General features: G+C 36.4%; 1 protein-coding gene across 1 annotated transcript; it reads right to left on the bottom strand.

Annotated features, from left to right (window-relative positions):
* Nucleotides 1–1553: 1553 nt before the first annotated feature.
* LOC125858389 (target of rapamycin complex subunit LST8-1) lies at nucleotides 1554–15343 on the bottom strand. The gene is made up of 10 exons (XM_049538150.1): nucleotides 15058–15343; nucleotides 14337–14438; nucleotides 14068–14180; nucleotides 13903–13972; nucleotides 5161–5238; nucleotides 4658–4774; nucleotides 4145–4239; nucleotides 3899–3978; nucleotides 3719–3778; nucleotides 1554–2025 (listed from the first exon to the last, which is right to left on the bottom strand). Exons 1-10 carry the CDS (start codon nucleotides 15163–15165, stop codon nucleotides 1901–1903), a joined length of 948 nt encoding a protein of 315 aa, XP_049394107.1. The 5' UTR covers nucleotides 15166–15343; the 3' UTR covers nucleotides 1554–1900.
* Between the last annotated feature and the right edge of the window lie 213 nt (nucleotides 15344–15556).

The raw sequence follows: 15556 nt of genomic DNA on the forward strand, positions 1-15556 counted from the left end.
GCAAGAGCAGTGGTTCAATAAGAGGAATGACCTAAAAAATAAATTATCGGTCAAAATCTTTTTCGATGAGGATATTTTGAGATTTTTTTAAGAGATTCCCAACATTATTAAGTTGTTTGAATGAATTTTGTTAACTGAAAAAATTTGTTACAATAGCTTCAAAATGATATTTCAATGGTGTTTTAATGGTTAATAGTTGATTTTAAAAATGGGGGTAAAGTTATTTACTTAATAATTTTTTATTGTGTGGAGAGTAGAAAAGATATTTTTATCTAGGAATTATGGTGTTAATAGATACTGTAATGGTGGTGTTTCCAGATCGTGATGGTGGAATTTGATGACTACCATAGATGCTCTACTAAGTTGTTAAGAAGAAGAAAAGAGATGGGATAAAAACAAATAAAGAAAACAAATTTAAAATGAAAAGAATATTAAAAATAAAGTTTTAATATTTATTTTTGATCTTCACTCTCTTTGAGAGAGTGATATACACTCACTTTGCCACATAAGCATTTAGAGAGGTAATAATTTCAATTTTAAATAGTTTAGGGGGTAATAGAACTCCCGTGAAGTAAAAGTGTGTGGTTGAAAATCCGATAATAGGTTGGGGGCTCATTTGACCATTTTCTCTAAATTTTTAATTGTTTCAACTTGTAACGCATTGCTAGAGATTGATTCCCATTGCCAACAACGTGGTCCGTGATTTATGGTTTTGTTATTTAATTTTATGTTTCTCTTCCTTTTCAAGCTTAACAAAAAATCAATTTATGCATCGGACCCGTCTTATTTGCTATGTATCCAGATGACACTAATTTGGAGGGATTTTTGTAAATTGAAAAAGAATAGGCATATAATCTGCTCCTTGCACTATGGAATTCCTAAAAATTTTACTTTGAAAAACTCAAACTAACTCGATCCATGTACACCCCCTACCATCAATATAGTGAGAATGAGATGCGGGTGTTAGAGTAACAGTTATCTGCAGCAAATAAACTTGGGTTGGCTTATAAATGTGCAATTCACACCGTATTTTGTGTCTTTTTGGAAGCCTTTTGAATTAAGGGAAATGTTTGAAATAAGGTTTGAAAAAATTGGGGTCTTGTTGCTAAAAATTCACCATGATTTTGTATTTGGTGGACCTTAACAGCCGAAAGGTGTAGTAGAATGACCGACATCCCTTAAAACCTTTTTTATGACAAGGTAAACTCGCAACCACTATCCTTTGGGTGCACACAGGTAAAAAACCCCGCTCATGTTTTGATCATAAAAATGGAGACCGACCAAGACCGGGAGGCTTACCCCCTCAGTGGGTCTGCTAGGTGCCAATTTGAATTAGCTAATCAAACTTCAGCTATTAGAAGGTTAAACCAAATAAAGAACAAATTTAAAACCTCGAAATCAAGTAACACGAATTATTTATGCTAAAAGCTCATACCAAAAAACTCAGTGTTGCATCACGATTTTGTTCAACGCTAGAAACTTTTTAACCAAATAGATCAGGATATGCATAAGCATACAGTTTCAACGGATGCCATGAAACCATGGAAGTAAACTAATGGTAGAATGTCACTTCTGTACACATGCACAGAAAACAGGATAAACTGAACATCATGTACAACACCACATTAATCATCCAAATTACATTTAAAATATTTTTGATAACCAGGAAATCCTTGAGGGCCAGCCGACACAATTTCAGTGGATAATCAGTCTGTTCATCTACCATTTTCCACTTAAATACCAAGCTTTTGTATGCGGCAAGGCTCAAATGCATGCACTGCATCAGCCCAACACATCATGCACTGCAGGATCTTACCACTAAACTAGTCCCCTCGGGGGCCATCTATATGTTCATTGAACAATTTGTCTGAAAGTAAGATGAACAATGCATGATCCAAGTTCAGCTAGAAGGTTCAGGCCCGTCATGTAGAGCACAACATACTGTTGCTTTATGATGCCCTTGGTATACTTTGATATCTTTGCCTGTAGATGTGGACCATAATCTTGCTGTTGTATCAGAAGATGCTGCAAGGGGAGTGTTTTGTTCATATTAGAGAAAAATTGAAAAGCCAAATACTTCAGAGACCAACTACTAAAACTTGAAGCTCAAATGGACAGAAAAACCTAAGACTTCATTTGTTTGCACTTGATGAAGGTCATAATCTTTAATCATTCAAATCTTATTTAGTAAGTTTGTTGAACTTTAGGTCTGAATCTGAATTCAAATCTCAAGCAATAAAGGGTCATTTGATAGCTGGTTAGAGCTATGCATGTATTAATAATGTATGTATTAGTTATGAATGAATCTATGTACTATTTTATGCATGTATTAGTTATTCATGTATTAGTTATACATATAATAGTTATTCCACCTTCTATCGATTCCCTCGTGAATTACACATCTATTAGTTACGTGGGTTTCTAAATTGTCAACCAAACGTCTTATTAATTTTATACATGAATAACTTATTTCCTATCTACCTACCAACGTCGTACACATTATACAAAAAATTAATACATGAATAACTTGTTTCTTAGCCAACTACCAAACGACCCCTAATTGCATTTGATTTCCACAACCACTTAATGAGTTTAAATAGATCTAAATGATTATCATCTATAACAAAGTTTTAATAATTGAGATGTCTATTGAAGGATTTCTATGAAAAAAACAATTCACCAATTTCATCCATTCATAGCTACCTTCATAGCCTACCATTATAAACTACTGTTGCCGCCTACCATTACCAACTACTGCCACTCAGCGCCCCAACCACCATCGTTGTCAATCACTAAAATCAACTGCCACCATCAACTATTATTATCAGCCCTCATCACCATTAGCTATTAACCACAACACCATCATTAGCTAACCTTATCCCCAATCGGCACCCACAACCACCATCGTGAGCCATCATCACAACCAAGTTAACCGCCATATAATGTTCTAAGAATATTTTACTGAATTTTATATTTATTAATGTTTTAATATAGATAAGTTATATATATTCAGTTGTGGGAAAAACAAAGTCTTAATTAGTATTTAGAACATCTGAATATTGAGATGTGTATTCAGATTCAAACATCTAAAACTTAATGTAGATCTTAATATCCAAATGAGTATTCGAATTCACATGTCTTAATCATTAAAAAAAACAAATGAGATCTAAAGCACTTAAGAAGGCTTTTGACTTAGAAATTCTTTTGGCAACATTGAAATGCACAGAACCATCGGTGTCTAATCTGAAAAGGTCTTTGGGCATAACAAACAGATCTAAAAGGTTCTTAATCATCAGATTCTCCAACTTCAGCTGTCAGATATAAAATCCAACCCAAATCTATTCCCAAATAAATACTATATTGGAGTCACTCTGCCATCCTATACCACGTTTATTGTTTTCAGTCTTCAAACTTTGAATCAGCCCCTAGTCCACCATGCAATTCACCCGGCAACAGAAGGAACAAAAAGTTCCCTGACCAGCTCCATAGCATTTCACACCCTCTAATGAAAACCTCAGTTATGTTCCTTCATTTGGGGAATGTTAATGAACAGTAAAGCTCTCTTCAACACCTATTTTCTACTCACGGGTTAAAACCAAAACTACAATTCAAATGACATAATAAGTACTCTCAATGCACCAAAATGGCTTGCTCATGAACTATAGATAGGAGGAAATAAAGAAATATTCTAACAGTACACAACAATTTCAGTATGTACCTGTGATGAGAAAAGCACCATCTACAGAGAATACACAGTCCCAAACCCAGCGTTCGTGTCCTAGAAAATACACCAAAATTTAATGAATATTACATGTGATGAAGAATTAAAAAGAAGCTATCAGCAAAAGGGGGAAAGATGAGTAAAATGATAACTGGAAATTATTTTGGAATTTGATACCTATCAGAGTTTTCTCCAAGGTAAAGCCATCCACATTCCAAATCTTGACAGTATGATCAGAAGATGCAGTCGCCAGATACCTATAAATTACAGTTTTGAAAAAAACTAAGAAATGTTAAAGCATATTAAAATAGAAAGTGACTCAAGCACATTGGGTAGCAAAATAGTATTCACAGGAACAAGTAAATAACAGATAAGAGACTAGAAACTTGAAGCAAAACACAAGGAATCATGAAAAACTCTTACCTGTTAGGTTCGCATAATTCAGGGGAAAGAAGACATTTGAGGATATAACCATCATGAGCCTGTAACTTATGCAGAGGCTCAAAGTTGGTCATTGTCTGCATTTTATGTGGAGTCAGTTTTAGTAATATTCAGTCACAGCTGTAGCAAAATGCTTGCAGAAACAATCCATATTCATGAGGACGTTGGCACATAAGAAAGAACGAAGTTTGGTTTGAGTCCAATCAGACTGAACGATCCAGTTCAAAGGAGGAAAGATATTTACAGACTTACAGGAAAAATTGATAAGACAGCTCAGTGAAAGGTTTTACATTTACTATATTTAACAGAACAGAAACTAGAAAAAAACTAAAATAAGCTAGTGTCGATTTCGTGTTGTTTTTTATTCCTCTCATCCCACCTCCCACAATTAGTGAAGGAATTTGGGTCTCAGGGAAAAGATCAGGTGCAGTTTTTTCTCCGATAAGTAATATCACATGCTACAGTTTTGAATTGTAGAATTGGACCACTGGTTACCTCGGTGCCACGTAGTAAACGCCAAACATAACATGTTCCACGATTGTTTGCAGCAACAATTAAGCTTCCATCCCACATTACAGTCAAAGAACGAACAGCTGTATCCACCTCCGGTACCTAAGTTTTCAAATATACTGATAAATACCAATTTGTGTACTGCACATTAAACATCCACACGCCACGAGGTAGTGACCACTAAATACCCTTTATTGTGATCTATATATTACACTATAAAAAGGAAAAGCATTACCTTTTGAAAGAAACTGATTATCAACACCAACAGATATGAGGCATGATCAGTTTATGTTTAACTAGCTCACCATTTAATTGAAATAATTGAATCATTAAAAAGAATTCATATCTTTTAAATGCTAATGGTGTAGCTCTCAGAATTACCCTGAAATTCACTCATGAATGACTCCTCCAACCATCATTTCAGTTCCTAGTGACCATAATCCAAAAGACCACAAGATATACGAACTAATGAAAACTAAACTACATACCAACTCACAGCTACATGAATTTGCTCTCAAATCCCATACACGGATATTGCCATTTTGGTCTCCAGATATCAACTCAGTCTGCAAAACATATAGAAGAATGAGATTCATGAAACACAACAAAAAGAAAAGCTCAAGCCCATCAATTGACAGGAGAGGATGGATCAATCAAAAGCGTGTTCTGGTGAGGCATACACACAAATTGGAAATGTTGAAGTCAAGAAAGAAAATATTATTTTTTTTACTTTTGTACCAAGATTTTGAAGAATTAGGTCTGCTAAAATAAAGAATGCCAAAAAAAAAAAAATCAAAAAATTACACCCAGTCATGGACATGGGCGGTCTTGAACTTTTGACCCCGTTTGCCCCATGGGAAAATCTTCAAGATCAAAAGTCAAAACTTGTTAGAACTTGAAGTTTTGCCTATGGAGCGAGAGTTGAGAGGGGTCAAAACTGTTCAAGACCAGCCATTTACAAGGCCATTCTTGTAAATCACCCCATAAATATTTGAGAGTTATAAGTATGTGTGAGAAATATAGCAAAAAAATATTATTGAATTGTGTACCTACATTATTACTCAACTATTTATAAACACTATATTACAATCTTTTTTTTCAAGTACGATTCTATATATTATTTATGTTCTTATTCCTATTCTTATACTCTCCTCAAGCGGGTGCATACAAGCCATACGTACTGAGCTTGTTAAGGATGTAATTGATACAAGAACCAATGAGGGACTTGGTGAAGAAATCTGCCAATTGATCACTCGACTTCACGAATTTTGTAACAATATCTCCTAAAAGTATCTTTCACTACCAAAGTAAGAGTCAATCTCAATGTACTTAGTCCTCTTATGAAATACTAAATTTGATGCGATATGAAGTGCCGCTTAATTATCACACACAAGTTCCATCAGATCAATTTCTCCAAATTTTAGTTCTCTCAGCAATTGTTTGATCCAAACTAACTCACAAGTTGCTACTACCATTGCTCGATATTCTACTTCTGCACTAGATCGAGCAACCACACTGTCTCTTTCTATTGCAGGACACCAAATTACCTCCGACTATAACACAAAGTATCCGAATGTAGAACGTCTATCAAAGGGTGATCCTGCCCAATCAACATCAATATATCCAATGTTATGCTCATGGCCTTGATCCTCGAAAAGAAGTCCTTTACCTAGAGCTGACTTTATATACCGTAGAATATGAACAACTGCATCCCAACGACTATCACAAAGGGAAGTCATAAATTGACTTACAACACTCACAAGAAAAGAGATGTTAGTTCTAGTTACCATGAGATAATTCAACTTTCCAACCAATCACCTATACATTCTGAGATTAATGAGTTGCTCCCTGTCCTGGCAGGAGTTGCATTCGAATCCATGGGAGTGTCAATGAGTCTACATCCCATCATTCATGTTTCCTCATGAATGTCGAAGGCATACTTGCGTTGAAAAATAACAATACCTAATCTAGACTAAGCAGTCATAGTGCCTAGAAAATACTTCAGTTTGCCAAGGTCTTGGTCTAGAAATGCTGAAAGAGATGTTGTTTCATTTTCAGATTAGTGATACCAACTTCATCGTTGTCAGTGATTAACGATATCGTCGACATAAAACACCAAATAAATATATAAATTTGGTGCAAAATGTTGATAAAACACAGAATAATCAGCTCCAACAAAAGTCATACAAAACTCCTAAATTATTGTGTTGAACTTCAAATCAGGCTCGAGGAGACTGTTTTACACGATAGAGTGACTTTTGCAGTCGACATATAATGCTAAAGAACGAGAGGACACTCAACTACCTAATAACCTTCCACCCTACTCTACGAGCTTCGTAACTTCCTATCTAAGGTTATGTCCTCATTAAGTTGGAAAATGTGTCATGTTCTAACTAATCACCTCTGCCCAATGTTTCTCCAGCCTACCTCTATCGGAACTCACCACAGACAACCTCTCACACCTACTCATTAAGGCATCTACATCTCTCATCTTCACATTCCTGAACCATCTCAGTCCAGTGTTATGAATGGCGAGCGTCATTCGCCAAAGGCGATAGCGAGGCGAGGCGAGCCATTCTCACCATTCTTCACTGAGGCGTGGCGATCCCAAAAAGGTGACCTAAGGCGACCATATGGCGATGTAAATGGCGGCGCCATTTTGTTTTTAAATTTTTAAAAAGCTTTGACTTAATAATATTAGTCAAAATTAGGGTTTTTTTTTTCCATTTTCAAACTTTCATCAATCAGTCGCGTTTTTTTTCTCCTTGCGATCTCTTCTCCTCACGTCTCTTCTCCACGAGTTGCTGCTCCTCTTCGGCTCTTCCCCTCGCTGCCTCGCGTCTCTTCTCCTCCTTCATCGCACGAGTTGCTGCCAGCCGCCAGGTATACTCTTTTTTTTCTTCTTCTTTTCAGTTCTTCTTCTTCTTCTTGAGTTCTCTTCTTCTTCTTCTCTTCTTTTTTCGCTTCTTATCTTCAAGTTCAGTCCTCTTCTTCGTTTCTCTTTCTTCTTTCTTTTTGAGATACAGTAGCTTGCTGCTTTCACTACTCTGTTTTTTTCCTCTGTTTTATTGTTCAGCTGTTACTGCTTACCGCCTTCACTGGTTGTTGTCTATAATTTTAAAAAACTGTTCTGTTTTTCTCCTCTGTTTTATTGTTTTACTGCTCTGTTTTTTTCCTCTGTTTTATTGTTCAGCTGTTACTGCTTACTGCCTTCACTGGTTGCTGTCTATAAAAAAAAAAAATTAAAAATTCTTCTATAATTATTTATTCATTTGTCCATAAACAGTGAATTGACTGAATTTAATGGCGGATGCTAGCAAAAAGAGGGACATTGGATGGAATTATGGTACCCAAGGAGCAACGAAAGATTCGATTAATTGTAACTTTTGTGGGAGTACTTTTAATGGTGGAATAACTCGACACAAGCAACATTTAGTGGGTGGTTTCAAGAATGTTAAACAATGTACAGCTTGTCCGTCGGCAATTAGAGAAGAAGTAAGGGCTTATATGCAAAATAAAATCGCTAATAATCCCAAATTTCAAGTGAGGCAGCCGGAAGAATATATTGATATTGATGATATGGATGGATATGCGGAAATGATGCCTCCCTCCAAAACTCCAAAGATATCTTCTAGTGGAGGTGCATCATCCACCGCGCGGAAAGGGCCTATGAATCTCAATTTTCCGCAGAAATCAACACAAAAAGGAGGCTTTGAAAAAGGAGGAGGAATTGATTAAACAAAGAAAATTCTAAGAGAGTGTGCGGTAAGTGCTTTCGCAATATGGATGTATGATGCGGGGCCTTTTAATTGTGTCAATCACAAATCATTTAATAAATTTATTGAGACAGTAGGACAACATGGCCCCGGAATGAAGCCTCCTACATTCCATGAAGTTAGAGTTACTCACCTAAAAAAAGAGGTGGAGAAAGTGGAAAAAATTGTTGATGAGCATAAAGTGCAATGGACAAAGTTTGGATGTTCCATTATGATGGACAAATGGACGGCGCGAAATGGTAAAATGATCATCAATATTTTGGTGAATTCTCCAATCGGTAGTGTATTTCTTGGTTCTGTTGATGCTAGCAATGAATCTACCGATTCCACCAAAATGTACAAGTTGTTTGAAAGCACTATTGAATGAATTGGAGCGGAAAATGTTGTACAAATTGTCACTGATAATGCTAGTGAGAATGTTAAAGCGGGAAGCATGATGATGGGTGCGTACCCACACATTTATTGGACTCCATGTGCCGCTCATTGCATCAACTTGATGTTTGGTGACATATTCAAGGTTAAGCCATATGCTTCCGGTAATATCACTCTCTTATCTTCTAACTTTCTTTATAGTCAATATTTAATACTTATTAGCTACTAATTAATATAATCTTACTTTAACAGTTTTTAAAAAGGCCATCAGAATCCATTCTTACATTAGTCAAAGGCCATTGTTGTTAAACTTGATGAGGAAATTCACCACGGAAAGAAATTTGGTCAAACCGGCCAAGACAAGATTTGCAACGGCCTTCTTAACTTTGAGAGCTATGTACATACAAAGAAAAAACTTGAGAACTTTAGTCCTCTCAACCGAATGGACTTCAAGTAAATTTGCAAAGGAAACTTTGGGGAAAGAAGTTGTCAATCTTATTATTTCTGCCCACTTTTGGGATGATGTTGTTCGAGCACTTACAGCTTGTGGCCCTTTGACAAAAGTGCTTCGTTTGGTGGATGGGGAGAAAAAACCACCAATGGGCTATATTTATGAAGCAATGGATAGAGCCAAAGAAACTATTGAACGGGGTTTTCGTGGAATTAAGAAGCAATATGAGAAAGTGTTTGAAATTATTGATGCAAGGTGGTCAGACCAACTCCATCGGCCTTTGCATGCTGCAGGCCATGTTTTGAACCCAGGATTGTATTATAAAGCTCAAGAAGAGGGAACTTTACTACAGAGTCTGTGGACCAAGTATTATGCATGTGTTGAGAAGATGATTTCCGATACAACAATACAAGATTTACTAGTCGCTGAGCTTCCTAGGTACAAAATGGCAAATGGACTATTTGGTTGTGGTCCGGCTAAAAGAGCTAGAGACACAAGGTCACCGGGTAAGTGAGTTGATTTAGCTCTTACCTAAATTATTCGACTTATTTATACTCATTAACCTTTAAATGTATTTTATTATAGTGGAATGGCGGTCACTATTTGGTAGTGAAACACCAAGCTTGCAAAAGTTTGCCATGAGAGTCTTAAGCCTAACTTGTAGCTCATCCGGATGTGAGCGAAATTGGAGTGTGTTTGAACACGTAAGTAAAAAAATTATATCCTAATTTCCATATTATATTATTATCAATATCTATTAGGTAATATCTATAACTTATGCGCAGATTCATTCCAAAAAGAGGAATAGGCTTGCACTATCGCGTCTCAATGATCTAGTGTACATTAAGTACAATAGAACATTGAAACGTCGTTATGATGTTCGTGATCTCATTGATCCAATTCGCTTGGATAACATTGATGATTCAAATGAATGGTTAGTTGGATGCCCCGAAGATCAAGAAGATGAACTAGTATATGAGGATGATGATCTTACTTGGGGTAGTGTTGCTACGGCAATTGGAGCTGATGAGAGTATCTATCATCTTAGGGGACTTTCTTCAAGATCAAGTGCACGTGACAAGGGCAAAGGAGTAGAAACTACATCTACAAGTTCAACTTCAAGTAGGACTCGGACACTAATTGATGAAGACCACGAGGAGGAAGAAGATGAGGAGCAATATAATGATGAAGAGGATGTTGATCTTCAAGAGTTGGATAATTTTGAAGAAGAATAGACTTTTAGAGTTCTAGTATTATCTTTTGAATTATTGGGTCTTTAAAGTTCTAGACTTTTAGTATCTACTTTTAGTTTTTGAATTGAAATATTTGCTAATATATGTTATTGCTATTGAGATTTTGGATATTTATATATGCAATTAAATATTTTTAATTTTTGGTACTAATTGGCGCCTCGATTCAAAAAGGCGAGCGGCGAGGCGAGGCAGGCCCTTGTCGCCTCTCGCCGTCCAAAACACTGTCTCAGTCTAGCTTCCCTCATCTTGTCTAGCACGAGAGCCACCCTCACCTTGTTTCAAATATCTTCATTCTTAATCGTGTCTCTCCTAATGAGCCTGCATATCTACCACAACATCCTCATTTCTGCTACTCCTATTTTTTGAACATAAGAGTCCTTAACTAACTAACACTCCACCCCATACAACATAGTCGGCCTAACAATCTTTTTTTTTTTTTTGATAACCGAGAAATCCGTCTTTGACCCGCCCTTTGGACCAATCACAGCCTTCTAAACAGATTAACAATCTTTTTGTTCAACATACATTTAAGCTTTGGTTGTACATTTTTATCACAAAAGAGACTCCGGAGGCGAGCCTCCATTTCACCTAGCCTACACCAATATGGTGTGTGCCATCATCATTGATCCCCTCATTTCCTTGGATAATAGACCAAGATACTTGAAACATCCTCTCTAGGTGACGACTTATGAATCAAGACTCACTTCCACACCAACCTTCGACATTACAACACTAAACTTGCACTTTAAGTATTCACTTTTGGGCTTGTTCAACCTGAACCCTTTAGACTCCAGAGTCTGTCTCCAAACCTCCAGCCTAGTGTTTACTATGTCGCGAGTCTCATCTATCAGTACTACGTCATCTGCAAATAACATACACCATGGCACCTCATCGTGAATATGGTGCATCATTTAATCCATCACCAATGCAAATAGAAATGAACTATGAGTTGATCCCTAGGGCAACCCTATCAAAACTAGGAACTGCGTTATGTCTTTAATCGACCTAATATATGTCACTGATACACCTCTAGTCTCCAAGCATCTCTATAGAACCTCTTTTGGGACTTTGTTCTACGCCTTTTCTAGGTCAATGAACACCATATGCAAGTCCCCCTTCCACTCCTTGAAATGCTCCACCAGTCCCTCATAAGATGAATAGCTTTTGTAGCTGATCGCCTTGGCATAAAATCAAACTAGATTTTTAGAAATAGAAACACTCCTCCTCACCTTCATCTCCACCACTCTCTCCCAAACTTTCACAGGGTGGCTTAACAATTTGATCCCCTATAGTTGTTGCAGCTTTGAATGTCACTCTTGTTCTTGTACAACGAAACCATTGTGTTCCACCTCCATTCTTTGGGCATTTTTGTTGTCTTCAACCCGAACCTGCTCAGCCTGAGTTCTTCCAAAGTTCCATCTATATCTCATTTGGGTCAGTCGCTCCCCCCTTCTCATCCTACGAACAACACCAATAACCTTCTCAACAATTATACACCTAAAATACTTGAAATCCCGACAACTCTTGGAGCGCTCTAAATCACCCAGCACCTAACTAGGAGAGTTGGGTCGACTGGACGGGGAATAAGCTCAAAATCACACGATCAATTGAACTAAATACAAGTATCATCCAAAAGCTTCTTACTAATAAGCAATTGAGACCATGCAGTGTAATAAATAATAGTCGCAATCTGAGTCATGCTATGAGACATTCAGAAATCGAAAAGAGTATAAGAGCCCGTTTGGATTGGTTTAAAAGTCGGTCAAACCTACTTTTAAGTCAGTTTTTGACTTCTGGAAGTGTTTGGCAAATATAATAAATAACTTAAAATAAGTCCAAAATGACTTAAAATAAGTCAGAAACCAAAAGTAGGTCTCCCCCTACTTTTTATTTTTTGACTTAAAAGTCATTTCAGTTTGACTTTTTATTTTTGACTTAAAAACTACTTTTTTAAGCCAATCCAAACGGGCTCTAAATCAACCCACATGTCAAGGGTAACAGACAACCAATTTGAATGCATGCCTTGTCAAGTTAAAAAAAATAAATTATTATTGCTAAGAGACCTTATGGTCCTGGCAGATTATGGACACTGTTTTAAAACATCTTTGGAGTGCAATGGGTCATCCCCAAGGAAGTAAAGCATTTGCTGCTGTGCTTGCTTGGACAGAGTTGGAAATGAGCCGAAGCAGATCCGGTGGACTGTTCATATTTGCATTATGTGGGCTATTTTGGCTTGAAAGGAATAGAAGATGTTTTGAGGATAAGAAACAGCACTAAGTCAGAATGTAAAATGGACCTTGACACTTACCTTTTTCTGTAATTTAACACTAATACTTTATGAAAAGATTGGTCAAACACAATTAGCTTATTAAATCCTAAAAGGAGCGCTTTTTAAATGAATTGGCCAAACACAAGAATGCTTCCCTCGAAAAGTACTTTTTTGAAAAGTTGTTTTGACAGCACCCAAGGGTGTGACCTTGTAGTCAATAAAGTGGTTGAGAATCCTGAGGTTTCAGGTTCAGAACTCAGCGACGACAAAAAAACTAGGTGATTCTTCCTATCTATCCTAGCCTTGGTGGACAGAGTTACCTGGTACATGTTGGTGGGAGGTGGCAGGTATCCTGTCCTAGGTATCCTGTCCTGTGGAATTAGTCAAGGTGCGCGAAAGTTGTTTTGGACACTATGGTCATCAAAAAAAATTATTCTGAAAAAAATGCTTTTCAAAATAAGCAGTTTTTAGAAGGTTGGCCAAATAGGCTCATAATACTTGTCGTTGTTGTAGAAACTTGTATGTCAATGTATGGAAAAGGGTAAATTTCGAAGGTAGTTAGTTCTAGAGAACTCTAATTTTTCATAAATGATAAATTGATTACTATTGGATTGAACTGGACCTTTAGAGAGGATTAGATATTCATGATCCATATAGCAGACCCAACTATGTTTAAATTGAGATGTAGTTGATTGATTTTTGATAAAGTTTCTAAGAACTACACAGTATATTCTTAATTAGATATACCAAAACTATTAAACTACTTGAAATTTGCCAAATAAACAACAGAAGCATAACTGAGAGACCTGTTCTATACTGATTAATCAGAATATGTGGTACATAAAGATGAAGAAGCAGTAAAACTGTAAAATAGCATCCCTATTTATGCCAATCCTATCTCTACTTCTTTAGCATAGTTCCATCTTTTGTGATGGAGCCCAGTCTGAATAGCTCATTCAAATATTTCCTTGTGCAGCTAAACTCAGATTTGATATGGATTATCATTCAATGAAGAAATTGAACAAAATCATAAAATTTGCTGAAAAAAACACAGGATAAAAGTGACTAAAAAAGAACCTTCACACAATTCAAAGATCAAAGTATAAAACCTGATTAGGGTGCAAAACTACAGTGTTCACAGCTGCCCGACTTTCATATTCCCTCTGACAACCTGGGGCCCTATTTGTTCAAAAGATTCAAAGATCCAGTTGACTTAAAGGAAAAATGAGAAGTTGGAAAGAGAGTAACACATCCAACTTTGATATCTACAATACCTCAAATCCCAAATCTTTACAGTGCCATCTTCAGATCCAGAATACATCCAGTTTCCATCACACTGAAATCCTACTGCCATCACATTATTAGTGTGTGAATCAAAGCTCCTCAGCTGCCAAAAAGTATTAAAAACATCTTCTTTAACTTGGGGAACCAAAATGAACACAAACTCATATGTCAAAGTCACAACAGAGGAAAACACCATGTAACAAAAAAGAAACGGAATTAATAAAAGAAATGAATAAAGAAGGAAAATCTGAAGACCTACCGGCTGAGGACTGTTCGAGTTGATGTCGAATAATCGAATGTGAGGATTTCCAGCAGCAGCCAAGAAGCGTTTATCCGGAGTAATTTCAAGACGATTAACTTGCTGTATACAGGTCAAGAAGGTAAAGGCAGACATATCAGACAACTATTCCAACAAAATTAAGTTGATTTAAAATGCAAACAATTCTCCATATGTTTTGGACGTCTATCATACCTTCCCTGCCAATATAGTCTGTTTGGATAAATGAATAGCATCTCAACTAGTTGGTGAAAGAAAGATCAAACACTTAATGTAATGCACAGAATAACGCTACTAAAAAGTGACGCTTGAGTCCTTCTCCAAATTTGCAGTCTTGGCATCAAATTTATCCCGTAATGACATTAGTCACATATATACGAGAATGCAGTTTGGCAGAAACACTTAATGTAAAAGTTCATTCATCTTAATTTCATTTTCTAGACATCTGAATAAAATACAGGGGCATCCACCTCCAAATATGATATAAATATGGTTAAACTAGGGTTGCAGTGACCACAATTAATAAAATGAACCAAGTATTCCCAAAAGGAAAGAAAAGCATACTACATCAACCTCTGCATGTGTTGTAGCAGCAACTCTGTGGACACACAAACTAACCCCAACACACAAGAAAAAATAAAAGATAAAAGAAAGCATAGAATGAAAAATTGAATAGAGAGAAATGGAATTTAAGGGAACTTACTGATTCTGGGTATTGAATAGTTCGATAGCAGCGGGCACTCTTGGCCTCCCAAAATTTTATAGTGTGATCATAGCTAGCCGTTGCTAGCACCACTGATGGTTGACTCATCTCTATCAAATTCAAATTGAAAAAAAAAAAAAACTTAGATCAAATTAGATGATCCAGCACTAGGGTTTTGGAACTTGGGTCTGAAATCATGGTAGGGATGACAAAAATTACATCTTCACAAGTATAAGTTCCATCACAAATAAACCAGATTCGTCGAATATATATAACCTCTTCATCGTCCTAAGCTACCACAGCTTTCACTAAATCACCCCTTTTTTTGTTTTTTTCTCTTTTTTTTTCTTATATTAATTTAAAAATTAAATTTCACACCCATACTGAAATAATCTTCAAAAAATTAAATTAGGGAAAAGTTATGTCATACCTCTCGATCCTATATGTAGCTCAAACAATTATCATGAGTTAGAATCTAAACAGTTATGCCTAAATGTAA

This window comes from Solanum stenotomum, chromosome 3, assembly GCF_019186545.1.
Source record: "Solanum stenotomum isolate F172 chromosome 3, ASM1918654v1, whole genome shotgun sequence".
NCBI lineage: Eukaryota > Viridiplantae > Streptophyta > Magnoliopsida > Solanales > Solanaceae > Solanum > Solanum stenotomum.